The 22,743-nt window shown below is 44.7% G+C and overlaps 1 protein-coding gene across 3 annotated transcripts in view; it reads left to right on the top strand.

Moving 5' to 3' along the window:
- The first annotated feature begins 5,109 nt into the window (after window positions 1-5,109).
- Window positions 5,110-22,743, top strand: part of RNLS (renalase, FAD dependent amine oxidase) — a 169,940-nt gene continuing 152,306 nt past the window's right edge. For all 3 annotated transcript variants that reach the window (XM_081955473.1, XM_081955474.1, XM_081955472.1), the window contains exons 1-4: window positions 5,110-5,289; window positions 6,050-6,155; window positions 20,394-20,536; window positions 21,462-21,620. In XM_081955473.1, coding sequence (XP_081811599.1) covers window positions 5,169-5,289; window positions 6,050-6,155; window positions 20,394-20,536; window positions 21,462-21,620 — 529 coding nt within the window. In that variant the 5' untranslated portion in view covers window positions 5,110-5,168. The remainder of the gene's footprint in view (window positions 5,290-6,049; window positions 6,156-20,393; window positions 20,537-21,461; window positions 21,621-22,743) is intronic.

Consider the following 22,743-nt stretch of genomic DNA (forward strand, 5'->3'; position numbering starts at 1 on the left):
GTCACTTTACCTGGGATTGAAGAAAATTAAACTCCCCCAAATTAGAAGACAGTATGTCGCCTACCATGAAATTAATTCTTGCAGAGAAACACAGGAGGCAAACTATCTACTGTGTACAATTTGTAGGAGCGCAACTAAGGATTTGTAGGACACCTTCCTGAGGACTAATGATCATGGGCAGGTAGGGAATATAACATCTCTATACAGTACTAAACTCGTCTATTTTGTCTCCTCTGTGGTGACAGAGATGTGATGTCATCTTGTTCAAATACTGATGGGAATGATCAGTACATTTGGGCTCATGAATGAGTAGTACAGGAGCAACATTTTTCCCCACTTTCCGTTATAGTTCTTGTTGGCAATTATTAAAACAAGTAATTTTGTTTTAGGGGGATCAATAATCATAGCAATAATTATGATTTGATGGGTGACTGGACAAAATTTTATTAACAATAACTATTAAATTATGGCTTAATTGTGAATTAAAATGCTATCTGCAGGTGATCAGGCTGAACATGAGGGAGATATCAAACGTGTCTTAAGGCACAAGTGCCTGTGCGCCTATTAGAGATCTAGGTCCAACTCATCTTGAATGCCTTTTTAATTCTCGCTCATTTCCCTTGACCATTAGTAGCTCACATTTTTGTAGAGAGCTTAAGCTTGCAATAAATCTTTATGCTCATTTGAACTACCTAAATCTCCTGATTTCCCCAGCAGTTGACATTAGCTAATTTTATTACTAGGATTTACAGGCCTCTTTATTCATACATACAGATGGCTAGAGTTTCACTTTATCTTGCTCTGGCTCCTTATTTCCAAAGCCATAAAGCTATCCTTGAGTACATAGTCTTTATTCATAGTAGATGAAAACAATTCCCAAAGATGATTGTAACATATCAAAAACCAGGAATTAAAACAAGCCTTCATAAGATCTAAGTATATAATGAAAACATGTAAACCATTTTAAAGATCATGTGGAAAAATTGCCTATGTATTAAAAACAATGTATGCACTATTCATACCTGCAAATATAGCCTTAGAGCTTATTGTTAGACACTTGGTTTCAACATGGTCAAATAACTTAAAATTGTAAGAAATTCGCAAGTTGATTCATCAATTGTGTATCAAGTTAGTGTCAACTCTTTTGATCACATAGATCAGCGATGGTGAACCTTTTTTGGCTCGCGTGCCACAAGTGGGGGGAGCGCAGGAGGGTCATGTGCGGGCGTGCTGCACCCATAATGCAACGCGCGACCTCCAGTGCACATGCGCGCACACCGCACGACCCCCGCCCCATTTTTACATGCTTTTTTCACCCTCCTCAGGCTCCAGAGGCTTTATAGGAGCCTGGGGAGGGCAAAAAGAGCCTCCCCTGCCCCGCCAAGGCCCTCCGGAGGCTTCAGGGACCGTCTGCAGGCTTCCCTGAAGCCTTCGGAAGGCTTAAAACCACCCTCCGAGCAAACCGAAAGTGACTTCCGGTTTGCTTGGAGGGTCGTTTTAAGCGCTCCGAAGGCGTCAGGGAAGCCTCCGGACGGTCCCTTAAGCCTTCGGAACGCTTAAAACGACCCTTCAAGCAACCCGGAGGTCACTTCTGGTTTGCTCGGAGGGTGGTTTTAAGCGTTCCGAAGGCTTCAGGGAAGCCTCCGGACGGTCCCTGAAGCCTCCAGGGGGGGCGGGGGAAGGGCTCTTTTCGCCCTCCCCAGGCTCCTATAAAGCCTCTGGAGCCTGGGGAAGGCGAAAAATAGCTTTTAAAAAGGTGAACTCAGCTGGCCAGCGCGCGCATGCGCGCTGGCCAGCTGACAGGGCAGCGGCTCGCGTGCCCTGACAAATGGCTCCGCGTGCCACTTGTGGCAGGCGTGCCATAGGTTCGCCATCACTGACATAGATTTTCTCCAGGACAATTTATCCCCATCTGGTCCTTCAGTCTGCCAAGGGGAGCCATGCCTGTTGAACTTGAGTCCATCTATCTTGCCATTGGTTGATGTCTTTTTTTCCCTTTTATCTTACCCAAAATTATATTCTTTCCCAGCATTTTTGTTTTTAATGAGTACAGTAGTTATAAAATATTGTCATTGTCATTCCTTTAATTAATTATGAAATTTCTATGCCTCACATTTCACTGATAGTGATTCTGGGTGGCTTACAATATAATAAAAAGGTTTTTAAAAGTACCAGAAAACAATTAAAATTAGAAAAATGGAATAGAAAAACTGAAATCCAAGAGATGGTGGGTCGTGGAGAAGTCTATTAGGAAGAACAATGCCTCCCTCTAGTGGTTATTTCCCATATACATATGAGTTTTATTATTTTCACCCAACAAATTGCTTTGAATGAAACAAGTGATAATTTTGCTTTACATTATTATAAGTCAATGTAAAATTATGTTGATCCTGAGCTTTTTGAGACTTTGTAAACTGTAACAGAATATATTCTCTGTTATTAAATGTAATTATATGTACTCCTCCATTCATCTCACCCAAAGGTTTCTCATCTTTTCTTCTGATATGGAAATTTTGCATCAGAAAAGGACACAGTAATCAGATATAAAGTGTTCTGTGTGACCACCTTACTTTACACTGTGAGTGAAGATAATGTTTTCACTTTAACAAGGATTTAACTATTATTAGTAGCTAGCATACAAATACATTTAAGAACTTTTTATGTGCTTGGTTTATGATCATAATAAATATTTCATTTGAAGAACTTTTTATATTTGAAAACCAAGTAGTATATTTTATTCTACTTCAGAGAAATCGTACACGTGTTCCATGGAGTTCACTCCAAGATTCATATATAAAGGATTTATATTTTAATAAGGAGAACCAAACAAGCTATAATAATTAAGTCATCCATATATCTTGAATCTTATCTCTAGCCAACTTGTCAGTTGAAAGCCTAACAATACTCCTCTTTTTAAACCCACTTCAAGTGATTACTGGGAATCAGATTATTCCACCAGTAAACCACACAGCAGAACATATGATTCACGAGGGAAGCTCACTGTAAGATATAATAAGCTTTTATTCCTATTTCGTTCAATTCTCTACACATAGAAAACCATGAGACAAAACTTTTTGCCACCATAGACTAACACAGTCCTCATCCTACAACATAAATTATTAAATCTCTAGTTACATTCCAGAGATAAGGGGCACGAAGTCTTTTCCATTTTAAAAAAAAATAAAACTTTGGTCATTTTATTGAAAAACAGACATAACAAAATTATTGCAAACCATAAAATGATGCACTTGTATCTATTTAATGTAACATAATTAACAAAATATTGCAAACATGCTTATTAAAATTAAATCAAATTCATATTCCTAATAAAAGTAATGAAATGTCTTAAACTGTCAGAAAAGTTTTACTTTACATGTAAAACATAAAACAGGGTTACAGCAACATTCAGTTCATTACATTGTAAAAATAAATCCACTTGTACATTTTTTTATGCTTAGTAGAGTGACTTGTACTTTAAGATGCTTTTCCACTGAATGTTCAAACCATTTTTTAAAAAAATAAAGAAGAAAAGGAAAAGAATAAATAGATTCTACAGAAGTGTCTATGGGGATTCTTCGTCATCCAGGTCATGGTTGACCCAAAGGTGCTTTTTCAAAAGGCAACTGGATTGTTTTTCCTTGAAGATGTTTTCATTTCTCATCCAAGAAACTTCTTTACTTTTGAAGTTCAGTACGGAACTGAAAAAGCTTCTTGGATGAGAAGCGAAATGTCTTTAAAGAAAAACAAAGTCCAGTTGCCTTTTGAAAAAGCATCTTTGGTACAGGAGCAAAGGTTGAGGGATTTTGAGGCATTACAGAGGCAGTGCCAATTATTACACTTCCAACAATGACAGTATCAGGCAACTGCCACAAATGAGATAATCTGTGTCAGAAACAGTGTACCTGTACAGAAATTGCATCCTTTGCCAGATACCGCAAGGCAGATAGCTTTGTTTGCTTCCCATTCCCCTGCAGGCGGCCGCATGCAAGGTAGAAAAACAAGTCCAGAGTGATAGTTTAATTAAACACACACACACACACACACCACTCAGTCAGAACTGAAGAAGCTTCTTGGATGAAAAGCAAAACATCTTCAAGGAAAAATAAAATCCAGTTGCCTTTTGAAAAAACACCTTTGGGACAACCACGACCTGGATGACTTGAGAATTTCCATAGACATTTAATCCCAGGAATTTGCAAATGGTCTTCCCTCCCTTAGAAAAAAAATAATTCCCTTTTTACTACCCTGTGTAGTCCCTTAATTCGGGACAGAGTCCGAGCCACTGGAGGGAACTGAGCAAAGGCTGCTCATTTTTGCTTCAGCACCAAAGTAGGCATAGAACACAGAATCATAAGGACTGGAAGGGACCTCAGATGTCTTCCAATTCATCTCCCCTTCTCAAGGCAGGAAACCTTATACCATCCCAGACATCATATCTCACGCCCATATGTTCACCACCCCTTAAAAGATCGGTGGAGACATTCCAACTCAGAATGATCAGAACCATCTAAGTCTCACCCCCACATAAAAATCCAGGAGAAAGGATGGGAATGGAAAAGGATTAGAATAGGAATAGAATACAATACAATAGAATAAGAAATATACGAATAGGAATAGAATGAGCTGGAAGGGACCTTGGAGGTCGTCTAGTCCAGCCCCATGCACAACTCGTGTGGAGATGTGGATCGAGCCATTTCAATCCTCTTGTAGATTTCCAGTTTCCAGAATTAAAAAGTTAACCAGACGGAACCCGGCCGCCCAAAGTTGCTTAGCTGGGAAGATTTACAAAACCAAGGAGGGGTCCCTTTTCAAGGTCAAGTTGACCCCTCCGCCTTTTTTTTTTAATCTTTTCAGTGGATTTCGCCCTTTCCTGCGGATTTTGGCTAAATGAAGACTTCGGGAGGCTAACCCTCGGCTTGCGGAGGTAACGGCGGGGCAAAGCTGCTTCCCTCGTGGCGCTGCGAGCAAGGTCGGCGGCTTTAAAGAGAGAAAAGAGGCCGGGAGTCACTCCCTCTGTGGGTAACGCCTCAGGAAAACAAAAAACAAAACAAAAAAGGCCGACCGCTTGCGCTCGGCTTCTGGATTGCATAAACTCCAGGAAAAGGAGGAGGAAGGAGGAGGATCTGGTGGGCCGCACCGGCCCGCCTCCTTCGTCTGACAGTCCGGTCATGGCGCGGATTCTGATCGTAGGAGCCGGGCTGGCAGGTAGCCTGTGCGCTGCGCTTTTGCGCGCCGCGTTTCCCCAGAGCCTCCTGCGAGTCGTGGTTTGGGATAAGGCGCAGGGCGCAGGTGAGTTGGGCGCAGATTCTACTGTGTGGAAAAGGCAAGGCGGCCAGTCGCGAGGATACGGGAAGGTTAGCGGCAAAAAAAAAAAACCGTGTCTGAGAGAAATTAAAACAGCAGGCAGGCTTCCTTCTCCCTCCCCCCTCCCCGTCTTGCCAGCAATTCATCTGGCACCGAGGGGGTTTCTCGGGCTCCTTTTCAGGATTGCTCTCAAAGGAAACGCGATCCTATACGTGGGTAAGAAACCCTTTCGAAGTAAGGGTTTCAGGACACCCCCACACCCCCACACACTTTTTTTTAACTCAAGGTCATTTCCCAGTCAGCCTGCGAAGAGCGAGCTTTCCCGCCCAAAACACCTGAGGCAAAGCCCCCCCCCCTCCCCCGAGAGTCGGGTAGGATTTCAATAGGGGCCGCCTGGTTAATCTGTTGCTAAGGGATTTTTAATAGCAAGAAGGCAAACTCTCGAGACGCTAACAGCCGTAATTATCGTCCCCTAGCTCGAAATACGCATCCCTGCCAATGCAAATCTCGGTTGAGACATTCATGCCTTAAGATTTGCAGAAGGCTGTCATCGCCCCAGAGGTTGCTCTGGAGCGCCCGCGTGCAACCCGTGCTGCGCGGGGATTGGTGGGGTGCGTGGGAGGGGGGGTGTTTCCCTGTTACTAAGGCTCAGGTTTTGCCCCTCCGGAGAAGCTGATTGGGCGACTGGCGGCAGCGCGCGCGCGAGCTAAACGGCTTTCTTGTCTCCACGCACGTGACTTTCAAGGGGGAAGAATGTCGACGAGCCGTAGCGCTCGCGATCCGAAATGCACGGCCGATCTGGGTGCCCAATACATCACGCGGACGCCCAGCTATGCGAAGGCGCATCAGAGGTGAGCGAAAGGGGGGGAAACGGCGAGCTCTTCGGCTTGGAAAGATAAGGAAGGGTGGGTATTGGGGAGTCGGATGCTGTTGTGGCAACAGGTGGTAGTTCGTACTTGGGATCAGGGGCTGGGATGATGTGCCAATGGGATTGGGCATTGGGTAATGGTATTGGGCAGGAGGGCAGCCCTGAGCTGACCTGGAGAAAGATGAGGGATGCACTGTGGATGGGAGACCACTAGGTAATCCAAGGAATGAAGCCCAGGCTGAAAAATAGAGGGGAAAAGCAGAATAAAACAACAGGGAAGATGACAGATTCATAATTCTGGCTATGGACCTGTCCATAGAGGCAGTGGGACTTGGGTTTAACTTGAGAGCAGATGGTACATAATCAGTCTGTTATCCCAAAGGATCTTTTTTTCAGGAGGCAACTGGACATGGTATACCCTATATGGTAATGGTATACTTTGGTATACTCATTGGGTGGCCATCTAATGAGAAGAAAGAATTCCCTGGAGAAGAGCCTAATGCTGGGAAAGATTGAGGGCAAAAGAAGGAGGGTACGATAGAGAATGAGGTGGCTGGATGGAGTCACTGAAGCAGTAGGCGTGAACTTAAATGGACTCCAGGAAATGGTAGAGGACAGGAAGGCCTGGAGGAACATTGTCCATGGGGTCGCGATGGGTCGGACATGACTTTGCAATTAACAACAGTCCTTCCATTCCGCACCATCCGGTCAGAGCTGAAGAAGCTCTTCTTCCAAGACACTTCTTGGACAAGAAGTGAAATGTCTTCAAAGAAAAAACAAAGTCCAGTTGCCTCCTGAAAAAGCACCTTTGACCTGGATGACTGATCTCTATAGGCAATCAGTCTGTTGGTTGGTATTCAAATACATTTGTCCCCCCACCAAATGTTCACGGTAAGAATCATAACTGTCTGTGCACGGACTTGGTTTTAGTCATGGTTTTATGAATGAGGACATGGTGAAAATGTCTTGCAATTCAATTGGTTCGCTTCGGATTTTGTCACAAATTCATTTTGAAGTATAAATGCATCTTATACAATGCTTGGAGACAGAAATTGTTGGTTTCCTTTGGATAGAGACTGTCAAAATTCTCAGAAGAAGGGCCTTCTCCGTGGTGGCTCCCTATTTCTGGAACATCATTCCCTCAGAGATTAGAATGGCCCCCACTCTTAATACTCTTCTGGAAGGCACTGAAGACCTGGTTCTGCCAGCGGGCCTGGGGAACCCAGATTGGATGGAGCCCATTAAGTGGCTCATGTGATTTGTTGTCGTGGGGTATGTGTGTGTGATTTTGTTATATTGTACTATATTAATTTATTTGTTTCTTTTTGTTAGTTTTTATTGTTTTAAATATGATTTTATATTCTGTAAGCCGCCTTGAGTTAATATGGGTGAATAGGCGGCAATATAAATTCAATAAATAAATACAATTTAATAGGAGGAAGAAGGTATGTTGAATTATGTTCGGTGCCTTGAGTTATTTGTATAACTAATAAAATAAAAATTAATAAATACAATTTTACTTCCCATAAAGAGCTGTGTTAGGTTTGCAACATCACCTATTAAGTACAGGTAGTCCTCAACTTGCAACACTTTATTTAGTGACCGTTCAAAAGTACAACAGCACTGAAAAGATGATTTATGACCATGTTTCATAGTTACAACCTTTGTAGCATTCCCATGGTCATGTGATCAAAATTCAGACTTGGCAACTGGTTCATACGTATGACCACTGCTGTGTCCCAAGGTCATGTCCCTTTTACAATCTTCTGACAAGCAAAGTCAATGGGGAAGCCAGATTCACTTAACAACCAGGTTACTAACTTATTAATTGCAGTGATTCACTTAACAACTGGGAAAAGAAAAATTGTAAAATGGGGCAAAACTCACTTAAGAAATGTCTCACTTAACAGAAATGTAGGTCTCAATTGTGGTTGTAAGTCGAGGACTACCTGTAGTCTTCATTTAGCAATTGTCTTGGACATCAACACTTCTTATGATCGCGATGGAAAAGTAACATTATGACCAATGTCCACATTTATGACCTTTGTGCTCTCCCTCTCTCTCTCTCCCCCCCCCATGTGTTCACCATTACAGTACAGTTAGTTATGCATTGTCCTGTGCCTGACCAGTTCCCCCCCCCCCCCCCCCCCGAAACTTTGCTTGAACAAGTGATCTCTTCCTGGGCTACTTTTTTCCCCCATAGCACAGGGGATCCTTTAAAAATGTCAAAGAAAGGTAGCCAATTGATTAGTATCCGACTGTGCAGCTGCTGCCTGAAACTGACCAGACCCTAATCAGTTTGACACAAAAAGCTTCTGTTTGCCTCTTAAGCATCTGACCAAAAGGTTAGACAAAACAGCTGGCATTACCACATTTCTTTCAATATATTTCCCATTGCGTGCCTGCTTACTCTCTTTTATTTTTAGACCTTTTCTCTCCAATGAATATGAATGCAAACATCAATTTTCTTCTTGCTAATTATCTTAGCACCTAGAGTGAGCATTGCAAAGGGTGGAGGAATGGGGGGAAAGATAGAATTTGCTTTTTTACTGAACTTCTGAGACGAGAAGAATAAGAGAGTTGGAGGTCTTCTAGTCAAACTCCCTGCTCAAGCAGGAGACACCATATAATTTTGGACAAATAACTGTCCAGCCTGTTCTTGAAAACCACCAGTGATGGAGCACCAAATAACTTCCAGAGTGAAGTTTCACTGATCAGTTATTCTCATTATCAGGAAATTTCTCCTTAGAGAAATTGGATTTCTTAAATTTAGATTGGATTTCTCTTTAATGATCCTCCATCTGTTACTTCTTGTCCTGGTCTCAGGTGCTTTGGAGAATAGATCAATCCCCTTTTCTTGGTAATAACCCCTCAAGTACTGTAAGACTGCTATCGTATCACCCCTAGTCCTTTTCATTAGACTAAACATACCTAGCTCCCTCAATCCAGTGGTGGGTTTCAAAAAAATTTAGAACCTCTTATGTAGGTGTGGTCTGCTTTGTGGGAGTGGCTTGCCGGCCATGTGACCGGGTGGGAGTGGCTTGCCGGTCATGTGACTGGGTGGGCATGGCCAACTTGTAAAATGTGGTGAAACTCACTTAACAACGCTCTTGCTTAGCAACCAAAATGTTGGCTCAGAAACTCTGGCATTTGAAGCACGCAAGTCTTAAAGCTGTCAAGTTACAAGACCCTTGCACCCCTAACCCTTTAGAAAAAAACCCCCAGGGGTGTTCAAACTTGACGGCTTTAAGACTTGTAGACTTCAACTCCCAGAATTCCTCCTCTCCCTCTTCATCTAGATGATGTGCAGCTGCGTCTCCTCCTGGTTCCAAAAGCCCGTCTGGGAGCTCAAGTCCCTCCAGCGATAGAGGGACTCTACCCCCAAGAAACCCTCCAGGCCATAGGTCATCTGACTTCAGCCAGACATTCTAAGGACGAATTAACAAATTTTGCTGGCATCCAATTAGCCCTTCTAGCAGCCCAACACAACAAGATAATTCTTAATGGGAGTACCCTAGGTGATCTGGCTGGCGAATTTACTTTTAGTTCCTTACGTGGGAGTAGTGTTATTGATTTTGTACTGGTATCTCGACCCTTAAGAGAGGCAGTCCGTGCTTTTTATGTGGATTCCCTTACGCAGAGCGACCACTACCCCCTGGTTACAATCATTGAGCTTTTTTCAAATATACATCTCCCTAGGGGCCCTCAGATATTAGATCCCTATGTGGCCTCGTACACAAGGAGGATCAAATGGTCTCCCAATATTGAAAAAAAGTTTCACTCCTTTTTATCATCTCCGGAGTGTCTCAACTTGTATAATCAGGTACTAGCAAGCAGTGGCTCGGAGATAGTCTTGGCCTTTGAATCACTAATTAACAGTGTCCAAAGGGAGCTTGGAGCCGTCTGTGGGCCAAGTGGTCTATATCAATCACAAAGTAATACTTGGTTTGACAAAGATTGCTTGATGCTTAGGAACCAGATTAAATGGGTTTACCTGCTCTACCGCAACCGAGGGGACCAACGCCTACCAGAGGACTACTACCACCTGAAGCAGGAGTACAAAGGAAGAATTGCTAAGAAAAAGAAAGCTAAAGAGAGAGAGAAGTGGGATTTACTTCTCCTCTCTATCCAGCAGAAGGACACCCGATTATTTTGGCAAATTGCTGCCAGCTCTTTGCCGGGCCATCGGGAACTCCCTCTATGCTGCATCTCTAACAGAGACTGGGAAAACCATTTCTTGGCAATTTACCAGGCGTCAGCAAGTTCAACCGTGCCTGACCCACAGCTGTCTCCTGTAGCCCCTGGCTGGCAACCTGTGACCCATGCTGAGATCACCGAGTTAATTTAATTTAATTTAATTTATTAAACTTCTAGACCGCCCCCTCTCCCCGAAGGGACTTGGGGCGGTGTACAGGTACAAATTTAAAAACCATACACTCGATAATATACATAACTAAAAATGAATTAAATATCCCCTGTACAAATTTATAAGAATTAAAACTTAAACCTTAAAACCAAACCATAAAATTTAAAAATACAAACTGAGGTGGGAAAGCTGGAATTAAGCCAGGCCGGCTAGATGAAACAAGTGGGTTTTAAGTTTCTGGCGGAAGGAGCGGAGGTCCGTAGTCGTTCTAATGTCAGGGGGAAGGTCATTCCAGAGGGTCGGTGGAAAACCATTTGGCTATTAACTATGATAAATCAAAAGTACTAGTGTTTACTCGAGCCCGGAAATTGTATAACTGGGATATCAGGCAATGCTGTTAAGTAGGTTTTCCATTTTAAGTATCTAGGTATTCAATTTCAGAACACCGGTGCCTGGACTAGACATCGAACCCAGGTGCTGAACTCTGCCTCCTGTAGTCACCAGCAGATTTTAAGATTCTTTTATACCCAGGGTGGCCAGTTCATTCCTTCTGCCCTACGTATTTACAAAGCCAAAACGCTGGCCCAAACTCTTTACGGCATTCCCATATGGATACGGGGCTTCAAGGATTGCATTGAAAAGAACCCAGGCTGCTTTCCTTAGAAAACTTCTGGGTCTTCCCCCTTGTGTTGGTTTTGCCCCGATATACCTGGAACTAGGCATTCGATCGGTGGAATGTATGACCTGGATAAACACCTTTAAATGGTGGTTTCGGGTGCTCTTTCTGGCAGTTCCTGGCAGCTACCTCTCCCTGGTGTTCATGGACTCCCATATTTCTCACTGGGAGAAAGAGCTGCTGAAGAAACTTCATCTGCTAGGTTTCACGGAGGATGCCTTGGGAAACTACGACCTCAAGGATGCCCAATTTAGGATAGTCCAACGGCTTGTGGACATTGATTTACAATATCTACAAGCCAGAGCCAATAAAACTTGCTCCCCCCTGACTCTCAACCAAGTTAATAACTATGGATTGAGGGTGGCTTCCTATTTTTATACCCTAACCATTCCCAAGTACAGAAGAGCTTTTTCCCTAGCTCGCTTCAATGTCTTGCCCTCAGCACTTCTGGATGGTCGTTTCAAGAGGCTCCCGATTAATAAGCGGCTGTGCCCTTGTGACAGAGCCGAGGTTGAGACAGCGGAGCATGTCCTTCTATTTTGCCCTATGTATAGCACGGACAGATCTAGGTTACTGTCTCTTCCTGAAATCATCCCTTCTGGTCCTGATGGCTGTGATTTGTTTGTGCATTGCCTTGGGGATGTCTCCTCGTACATCACCTCTCAGGTTTCCAGGTTTTTCTTGAGAGCTGTGACCATTAGAGGAGAGAGCTGTAACCTCCCTTAGTTGGGCTTTTGGTGACTGGCTGCTGTGTCTCTTTTGTAGTGGTCGTGTTTTGATCTGTGACTGTAAATAAAGGTATGGCCAGCTTGATGTCACTCATGTCGGAGGTTGCCCGAGCACTCTGCCAGCAAAAACAGGTTCCCGAGCTCTGTTTTTGGCTGACTGCCTCCTGCAACCTTCTGCCAGTGAAAATGGAGCTCGGGAGGGCCTTGAGTTTGACATCCCTGCCTTACAGCTTCTCAAGTTATTGAATATTGATTACCTCTAAGCTGAATTGCTAGACCATAACTTGCCAAATAAGCCACAGTTGCCTTGATTCACACATATGCTGTAAATGTAATCCATTAATTTAAAACAAAACCAATTAAAATTATTCTAGAACTTTCAGAATTTATTTTCTTTAGTATTCTAAACCAGGAGTCTCCTAACTTGGCAACTTTAAGACATGTGAACTTCAACTCCCAAAATTCCTTAGACAGTCAAGCTGACTAGGAAATCCTGAGAGCAGAAGTCCAGAAGTCTTAAAGTTGCCAAATTTTGAGATCCGTTTTTCTAAACTAATCACTAAACTATTGCTTCTAGTAGCAATACTGAAGACAGGATGAAGGCCAAATTATTTTCTACTATAGCTTTACCATAACCTCTATGACTCTTTAGCCAACATACTGAAGCGTTAATTTTAGAAAAAGTCACTACATTGGGGTCTCCAGACATAAGACTCCAATGGAATGAGTAATGTTGCTTGCAAATTAAATTATTTCTGTAGATGAAAGCTAAAACTGGATACTAATTAGATAGCATATTGGAAAACATGCTGCTGTGTGCATTTTTGGAACCAAATGTCAGCCTTTTTAGATTGAGGTCTTTGTAGAGCTATGAGAAAGGAAGAAATGAAATCCCCCTTTCGTAATGAACCCTCGGTGCTGATCACTCTAAATAAGCATCTAGGTGAAAATTCTGCATTAAGTGATTTGAAATGGAGAATTTCTGGGTGCCAGGAGATACTTATCTATGCCCATGAAAGTGCAATTGCCTATTAATTATCCTGTGCGCTGCTTGAAGAATCCAAGCATGAGTTAAATTCAGTCTATTCGCCCAAGGACTGAGTTGAAATTCTTAACCACGCCTCCTCTCCTCATTGAGGTCCAGGTCAAAAACTCAGTCCAGCCCAATTTGGACACGTTTTGGGGAGCTCTTCAGTTCTTGTGCGACTAGAGTGGGACTCTCCATTAGTTAGCTTAGATTTTCTTATTTTTGTCGTTTGCTGAGAAATAGTGCTAGGAAGATCTTCAAGCCATTTTAAAGATCGCTGGTGAGGCTTTCGGAATTCCAGGTTCTGCATCACTGCGGAGCCTGAGATCGTCGGGGCATTTGTCCAGCGACTGCTGGCGAATGCGGGGGAAGGTAGGAGGCTTCCTTTTCCCCCGGCTGTCTTCACCTTCATCTGTGGCTGCTGGAGTCCTTGGCGGAGGCTCTGCCTTATGCCTGACAGTTCCCTGAGCGTCCGAGAAGCACAGTGGCCATTTTGAAAGCGTTTTTCATGCACTTTTCACTGCTGTCCGTTTGGAGTTTCCGTGCTTTTCCTCCCAGCCTGCAGATTTCCGCGAGGGAGTCTTTGGCCTTCGTTCGCAGCTCCAGCAAGGCCTCCTCCCTCTGGACCATCTATATTGCGGCCTAGGAGTGTTTTGTCCACCGGGTCATATTCCTGTCCCACGGACATATCTGTGCAGCGCACAGCAACTCCCAGCTCGTGCCAGTGCCAGCCTACTGTCTGCAGAGTCTCCCTGAAGGGCTGTGAGAGTCTGTCTTCAATCTGGCTGAAGAACATTATGGCTGACAGTGGCAAGAGGGCACCAGAAGAACATCCTGCCTCCTCGCCAAAACGCAGTAGGCCAGACTTCCTGTGGTGGAACAGGGCAGTAAGGGCACCAAGGGAAAGGGGGTCCCTAATCCCAGAGGCGGCAAGGCCCTATCTAGAGCTGCGGCCCGCAGACATAAAGCCCTAGAGAAAACTTTTGAAAGGGCCCAAAAGCTAACCCTATCCTCTGGGCAACCTTCCCGTGATCCAAGTCCCTTACCCCAGGTGCAGGATCCTCCCTCCCAGCCTCCTCCACCAAGAGCCATATCTCCTTCATTGGAAGATGAGGAATCCCAGGCTTCCTCTCCTGTAGCCTCTCTAGGCTATCCGGATTCTTCCGCAATGATTGAGGATCCTGTCCCTTTGAGTCTGCCATGGCGGAGGAGGACCCTGATCCCTTAGGGGAGGGAGACAGGAGGAGGGCATGTAGACCCTGGCCTGATGACCCCGGCCTGATGAAGACCAGGGGCCCAATCTGTCTGTTGAGATGCAGAGGGTTATTGAGCAGGCCATTGAGAGAGGCATTGCTTCTGGAATGACCAGAAAGAAACAGGCTGCCAGAAGCTTCTCTGCCAAATCTAGTCACAAGCCTGGCCAGAGTGGGCAAACTCAGGGACCTTTTTCCCCAGGCACCTCCGTTACCACGGAGGAATCTGTATTAGAGGAGGATAACATTGGGGAACAGGAACTCTCAGAAGACGAGACTCCTATCCCAGATAAACCTGTCTTCACTGGATTATTCAGGCCTTACCTCTTTAAAGCAATACTACACAAGACGAAGGCCTCTACTCAGGAAGGTACCCCCATTCAGGGAGCTCCAGCCACCTCTGGGACCCAGGATCATAAACAGGGACTATTCAAACAGACAGCTCCTGCGCAGGACCTGGTTCCTGTGCCTGAGCTGTTTGCAAACATGATCCAGCACCAGGGGCGCAGCCTGGATCACTAACCAACCCTAGTGGGGCTGACAAACACCTCTATTCTGTGGAGAATAATTTGGAGGATATCTTGAAGCTTCCACAGGTGGAGGCTCCATTGGTATCTCTCACTTCCAATTCCGTCCTGCCGGCTGACCTCCTTGAAGGGCTCAAAGCCGAGGACAAAAAGGCTAAGAAAGCATGTCACAACACCCACCAGGCGACCGCCTGGTCCATTAAGGCATCTACAGTGGCTTCGTTCTTTACTAGAGCTTCGCTGCTTTGGCTGAGGTAGTTGAGAGCGAATCCCCCCTCAGGGCTCCAGATGGATGCATGACCTTAACAAAATTATAGCAGTTGTGGAGTATTCGACTGATGCTTCACTCAATGCTGCAAAAGTTGCCTCTTGGGCTCTGGCTTCAAATGTGACCTCACGACATCTGTTGTGGCTTCGTCACTGGCAGGTGGAAGTGAAGTCAAAATGGAAGCTTGTTTCCGATCCCTTCAAGGGAGGACAGTTTTTGGTAACGTATTAGACAAATTCCTAATCCAGACCAAAGATAAATGGAAGGTGCTTCCGTCTATTGCCCGGAAGGCTGACAGGAAGAACAATTCCTTTTTTCGGAAGTAGTCCTTTCGGGGGAATGACAACTTGGGTGCGGGTCCCTCCTATCAGAGACCTTATCCCCAGGGCAATGAGCGTAGCCAGGACAGATCATCTTTCAAAGCTAAGGGTTGACAGCAAAAGTCTTTCTGACGCCCCTTTCGTGGCAGTTCAAACAACCACTCCTACCGTAGGTCCAAGTGACCACCAACAGGATCCTCCCATAGGCGGCCGTCTCCAACTTTATGCCGCCCAATGGGAGTTGATCACAACGGACGCTTGGGTTCTCAACATGATCTCCCTGGGACTTCATAGCTTGAGTATGTCCCATGCTTGGATTCTCCCGCAACACCCAGAAAACGACCATTCAGGTAAGCCAACGGTCAATCTGTACAAATATTTCAAAAGAGGATATAACAGAGTTGGAAGGGATCTTGGAGTCCAGTGGTGTCAAACTGGATTTCTTCAAGGGCCGGATCAGCATTGTAGTTCTCCGCGCCGGTGGAGGGGGACACGGATGCCTCCAACATCCTGCCAGCCAAAATGAGGCACGGGGGGGAACCGGGTGTGGCTCCCTGTGCCTTGTTTTCACCCTCCATGGCCTCCTGCAGCACTCTGCTGGCCATTTTCGGGCCCATTTTTCAGCCAGCAGAAGGCCATGGAGGGTGAAAACAAGGCACGTGTGTGTGTGTGTGTGCGCACGCGCGTGCAACCCATTTTAGCCCCCAGAAGCACCACGGGTCGGTCCTTTGATGTTTCCAGGCTACCCCATGGGCCTGATTTAAACACCCTTGAGTTTGACAACCCCCTACCCAAGCAGGAAATCCTATACCATTTCATACAATGGTTTTCCAATCTCTTTAAAAACCTACAGTGTTGAAGCATCCACAACTTCTGAAGGCAAGTTGTTCCATTGATTAATTGTTGTAACTGTCAGGAAATTTCTCTTTAGTTCTAGGTTGTTTCTCTCCTTGATTAGTTATATAGTATATAATATTGTTTTGTTCTGGTTGAAAGTAGTAAACAATAATCACTGCAATTCATTCACTATTTGTCTTTTACAATTGTACTACAGACACTTGTGGACATTTTGATTCTGAGGTTTAAATGAATATCCTTCATATTCTTTCAAGGTTTCCTTCCATCTTTATTATGAAGAATCTAGAATAAACTCTAGTATGTCAGATCTTAAAACTGTGTGTAAGGTTTGAAGGTAATGTCATAAAAAATATTCTTCCAGTTAATCTTAAGGCTTGTTTTATTTGTGCAGAGAAGAACATTTCATCTTGGGTGTAATGATTATGGGTCACTCATAAAATTGTTTGTAGAAAAAAAGCCAATTTTCACTCTTGTAGCAGAAGATCTGCTGTCTAGTTGCTGATCTAATGCATTTGTTTAGTGGTTCTAAGGCTGTAATTTCTGTAGATAGCTTTTAAAATGGCACAGCATTTTGCTATCAAGACCTCAAAAGGAGATGCAGTCATGACAAAAATGGAACATGACTTAATTTGAATTAAATATGATCATTTCATATAGTTAGCCCTGAAATATGTAATAATTTCTTTTTTATTCACTTTGACTTGATCACTTTATTTTTGTATTCATCTGGATAACATTTGATATCTGAATCAACTTCAACAAATATTCTGGCTGTCATGCTGTTGTAGTTGGGGTCAGGATCTTTTTGCACTCTATTTCTCTCATCTTGTAGGATGTTGTCCAAATTGGTGTATTGAATTTAATTAAGGGGAAAATTTTGAAAGCAAGTCATAAAAGATTTTTGGAACAATGGTCCAAAACAAGTGCCTTTAAAGACAATTACCAGAATACCCCAGCCAGCATGAAAGTTGAAGTCTTCTGTTTAAGAGCGATCGCGCATTCCGACCCTCATCGCCCTTCTCGCACCCCCGGGTGCTCGGGATTACAGGACCCTGGTCTCCGGCTGGTGTCGCTTAACGCCAGGTACATAAGGCTCCCCTCATTTACGACCTCATACAAGAGGGTAGAGCGGACCTGGCGTGCATTACGGAGACCTGATTGGGCCATGAGGGGGGGTGCCCCTTAGCGAACTATGCCCACCAGGCTTCTGGGCGTTTCACCAGCCGAGAGCCCAGGGCAGGGGCGGGGGGTGTGTGGCGGTGGTTATTAGGAAAAGTCTCAGACCTCAGGAGGTCACTGTGCCTCAGATAGGCGGGTGTGAGTCCCTCTTTGTCAAGTGGGGCCTTGGAGCTCAGGTGGGCCTTTTTGTTACGTACCTGTCTCCCTGCTACGTTTCATCGGCCCTGCCGGAGCTGCTGGATATATCAGCTGGATTGGCGGTTGATTTCCCCAGGCTCATGGTCCTGGGGGATTTCAATCTGCCTTCCATTGGCGAGACATCCGAGTCAGCTCGGGAGTTCCTGGCTTCCATGACAGCTATGGACCTAACTCAGTTAATTCAAGACCCCACCCATAATGGGGGACACACGCTCGACCTGATTTTTGTCTCTGGGCAGTGGATGAATGATCTAGATTTAGGGGATATTTCTATTCAACCCTTGTCATGGTCTGATCATTTCCTCATCAGGCTTGACTTCCATACCACTACCTCTCGCCGCAGGGAGGCGGAACCGACTAGATGGTTCCGCCCCAGGCACCTGATGGACCCCAAAAGGTTCCTGATGGAGCTTGGGACTTTTCCTGAATCCCTTGCTCACAACTCAACCGAGGCCCTAGTGGAAGCCTGGGATAGGGCTGCCGCTGGGGCCTTGGATCGCGTTGTGCCTTTGCGGCCTCTGACCTGGTGTCGATCCCGGATGGCTCCCTGGTTTACCGAGGAGCTCCAGGAGATGAAACCCCGGAAAAGATGCCTAGAGAGTGGCTGGAGGGCCAGCCGGTCTGAATCTGATCGAACACTAGTAAGAATTCATATTAAATCCTACTTAGTGGCGATGGAAGCGGCAAAATGGCAATATTTTTCCGCTCTTATCGCGTCCACAGGTAACTGCCCAGCCGCCCTGTTTAGGGTGACCCGCTCCTTACTTAACCAAGGAACTGGGGAAGACCCCTTGTAGGGTAGGGCTGAAGAATTTGTTTAGTATCTGCAGGATAAAATCACTCAGATCCGGACAGGCTTGGACTCTGACTGGGTAGATTCGGGTGAGCCGATGGGGATGAATCTTGAGGAGACAACCTGGGATGGGTTTGACCCTGTGACCCCCGAAGGCATGGACAGGATTATGGGGAGACTCAGTGCTGCCACTTGTGTGCTGGACCCGTGTCCCTCTTGGTTAGTTTCGGCTTCCCGGGAGGTGACACGAGGCTGGCTCCAGGCGATTACCAACGCTTCATTGAGGGGTTCTTTCCCACCGCCTTGAAGGAGGCGGTGGTGAGGCCCCTCCTTAAGAAGCCTTCCCTGGACCCAGCTTCTTGAGCCAACTATCGTCCGGTCTCCAACCTTCGCTTTGTAGCAAAGGTTGTCGAGAGTGTGGTAGCACATCAGCTTCCCCAGTACCTGGATGAAGCTGTCTACCTGGATCCATTCCAGTCGGGTTTCAGGCCCGGGTACAGCACGGAGACGGCATTGGTCGCTTTGGTTGATGATCTCTGGCAGGCCTGGGACAGGGGCTGCTCCTCTGTCCTGGTCCTATTAGACCTCTCGGCGGCTTTCGATACCATCAACCATGGTATCCTACTGCGACGACTTGGGGGTTGGGAGTGAGGGGCACCGTTTTACAGTGGTTCTCCTTCTACCTGTCGGATCGGTCGCAGTTTGTGTTGACTGGAAGGCAGAGATCGACCCCCAGGCGCGTCACTTGTGGGGTGCCCCAGGGGTCGGTTCTCTCACCCCTCCTGTTCAACATATACATGAGACCGCTGGGCGAGATCATCCGTGGTTTTGGGGTACGGTATCATCAATATGCTGATGATACCCAACTTTTCATCTCTACCCCAAACCACCCAAACGATGCCCTCAACGTGATGTCCCGATGCCTGGAGGCTGTGCGGATCTGGATGGGGAGGAACAGGCTCAAGCTCAATCCCTCCAAGACTGAGTGGCTATGGTTTCCGTCATCCCGATTTGTACATCTTGTCCCATCTTTGACGATGGGGGAGAAATTTTAGCCGCCTCAGAGAAGGCTCGCAATCTGGGAGTCCTCCTGGATACGCGGCTTAGTTTAGAAGAACACCTGACAGCCGTGACCAGGGGGGGCTTTTACCAGGTTCGCCTGGTACGTCAGTTGCGCCCCTTCCTGGATCGGGGTGCTCTGTGCACAGTCACTCATACCCTCGTCCTTTTTCGCCTGGACTACTGCAATGCTCTCTACATGGGGCTGCCCTTGAAGAGCACCCAGAGGCTTCAGCTGGTCCAGAATGCGGCCGCGCAGGTTGTCATGGGGGTACCTAGGTGCTCCCATGTTACACCCCTTTTAGGCGGCCTGCACTGGTTGCCGGTTGTTTTCCGGGTGCGATTCAAGGTATTAATTATGACCTTTAAAGCGCTCCATGGCTTAGGCCCAGGGTTCCTGCGAGACCACCTACTGCCACCAGTAGCCTCCCACCATCCAGTACGATCCCACAGAGTTGGCCTCCTCAGGGTGCCGTCGGCCAGACAGTGTCGGCTGGTGACCCCCAGAGGGAGAGCCTTCTCTGTGGGAGCGCCTTCCCTCTGGAATGAGCTGCCCCCGGAGCTTCGCATAGTCCCTGACCTCCGGTCCTTCCGACACGCCCTAAAAAGTTGGCTTTTCCAGCAAGCCGGCCTGGCCTGATAATTTTAACTTATTTTAAATGTATTGTCTTTTAAATTCGGTTTGTTTTTGGGATATGTATTTAATTTTTTTTAACTTTTGGGATGTGTGTTTTTTTAATGTTGTACGCCGCCCTGAGTCCTTTTGGAGAAGGGCAGCATATAAATTCAAATAAACAAACAAACAAACAACAAGTCCATCAGTCTTATAGTTGCCAAGTTTGGAGACCAATCTATAACTCTGAATTTCTATCTTAAAGAAGTTTTAAAATCATTGAAAAGTGAACCAGTTAAAACCAGTATAATTTAAAATCTGTACAAGAGCAATCAACAGATTAACTCTCTTTTTAGCTTTTATGAAGATTTGTTGTCTCATGGAGTCCTGAAGCCATTGACTGTCCCAGTAAAAGGAATGGTGGTGAAGGAAGGAGTAGATAATTTTGTGACACCCCAAGGAATTTCATCCATTGTTAAACATTACTTAAATAAGGCAGGTGAGCTTCAGTTGTGCTGTTGATTTTTCTGTTTTTGAATAATAAAATTCACTGAAAATGCTGGGGAGGAGGGAGTTGGCTTCCACCAGGGCCAGTGTTAAAAAGTCAAAATGTTGTAATAGAGTGGTTCAAAAACTCATCCCTTTTTGCTATATGTGGCACACTTGTAATACATATTAAAATAAAAAAGGGAGGAATTTTGATCACAGTTGCAACTTCCATCTTGGCACTTATGGTTGCAACACACACACACATAGAGAGAGAGAGAGAGAGAGCTAATCTTAAGGGTACCCTTGTTTACGTGTAGTTGTAGATGATTAAAAAATGAAACTTCATATTCATCCTCATGTTTATACGAATGAGGAAATATATTAATACAGTCAGTTTTTACAATGATCTCGTACAGGTAGTCTTTGACTTACAACAGTTCACTTAGTGACCCTTCAAAAAAGTGACATTACCATTATTCACACTTAATGACCATTGTAGCAATCCCATGGTCATGTGATTTACATTTTGATGCTTGACAACTGACTCACATTTATGACCATTGCAGAGTCCTGGAGTCATGTGATCTCCTTTTGCAACCTTCTGACAAGCAAAGTCAATGGGGAAACCAGATTCACTTAACAACTGTTTTACTAATTTAAGAATTGCAGTGATTCACTTAACAAAAGTGGCAAGAAAAGTTGTAAGATGGAGCAAACTCACTTAACAAATTTCTCATTTAACAATACACATTTTGGGCTCAATTGTAGTGCTGAGGACTACCTTTATCATTGTTTCAACTCCCAGATTTTTGTCCTTTTTCTCCTGCACCCTGATCTTATTCATTTTTTTTTCATGTAGCTATTTAATTTAAATTTATTAGACACCTAACTCCAAGGGGATTGTAGCATCAGTTAGCTTCTCTCTTTCTCAACAGACGCAGATGTCTTCTACAATCACCATGTTACTCAGATCTGCCTCAAAGATGGAAAATGGGAAGTGGGCACCAGTTCAGGCTCTTCTGACTGCTTTGATACAGTTATTCTCACAATGCCTGTCCCACAGATTCTTCATCTTCAAGGGGATATTGCAACCAGTAAGTTTCCATGCTCAGATTTTGTTTTCTTTTAGTTCATGGATAGCTTGCTCACAAAGATGTTACCTTCATATAATCATCAGAGATACTTTGGGCAAGATATTATTTCCTTTGAGCACCCTGGCCAAATGAAAATTTGAATTTGAATCTTCTCCAGTCTTATCCAGACTCTTAAGCACAATATCACCTTAAGTGTCCATCAAAAAAGTCCCCTTTTTATGACTCATTTAATGCACAGGCTTTTAATGCACTTTATTCTTACCTGTATCTGACACATCAAAAATGTGAGAATATTTGTAGTCCAAAGGTGTGCCGCTTGCATAACATAAAACTCCTAATTCATTCAAGTGGTAGGATCTGGAAGCTTGATGAGTGTTTAATTGTTTCACAATACTCTAAGGATGTTTTGTTTTATGATGAGCTAAGCCTTGCTTGTTTCAAACTGAAAGTTGAAAAACAAGAAGGATCCTTAGCAAATTAAATGTTGAAGCAACTGAGAGATTTCAAAATAGCGACTGCAAATTGTAATTTTGGACACTATGTGTGCTAACATTGAATACCTTATACAGAAACGTTCAATTTGAAGGAAATAGTGGCATTAGAATTTGTGGTCATCACTAAAGGCCTTCTACTATGTTTGTTCTCTCCCAAGTACAGTTTTTGTGACAAAAAAGAGGGCATCTATGGATTCTCTTTTCCAGGAAATAGATCATATTTGATATCATTTCAGTTTAGGACAAAATGTTTTTTTTATTTCATTCCATACAATTTCAATTACAGTTCCATTTGTTCTGGTGAACACTTTTGTTTTAATCCTATTTTTGCTATTTTACTCGTTTGGAGTTGCATTATTATTATAAGCTATGCTGTGAGTTTTTATTGAAAGGTGTAGAAGTGTTTTATGTGCATCAAATTCTTACTACATCAATTTCTTAAATGTGTGATAGTCACTTTTTCTCTGTCTTAACCTTTTGCATGCCAAAGGGTTCAGAAAAGATTTTTTTGAGAGGTCACTGAAGGCGACGGACGTTGTTGTCCGCTGTTCATCTCTCTAGTGGGCTCCTTTTAGGAGCACAGGGGGCCTCGGAGGGGCCACCTGCCACAGGGTGGCTTGCTGGAACCC

Source organism: Natrix helvetica (genome assembly GCF_964273705.1).
Source record: "Natrix helvetica genome assembly, chromosome: 5".
Lineage (NCBI taxonomy): Eukaryota > Metazoa > Chordata > Lepidosauria > Squamata > Natricidae > Natrix > Natrix helvetica.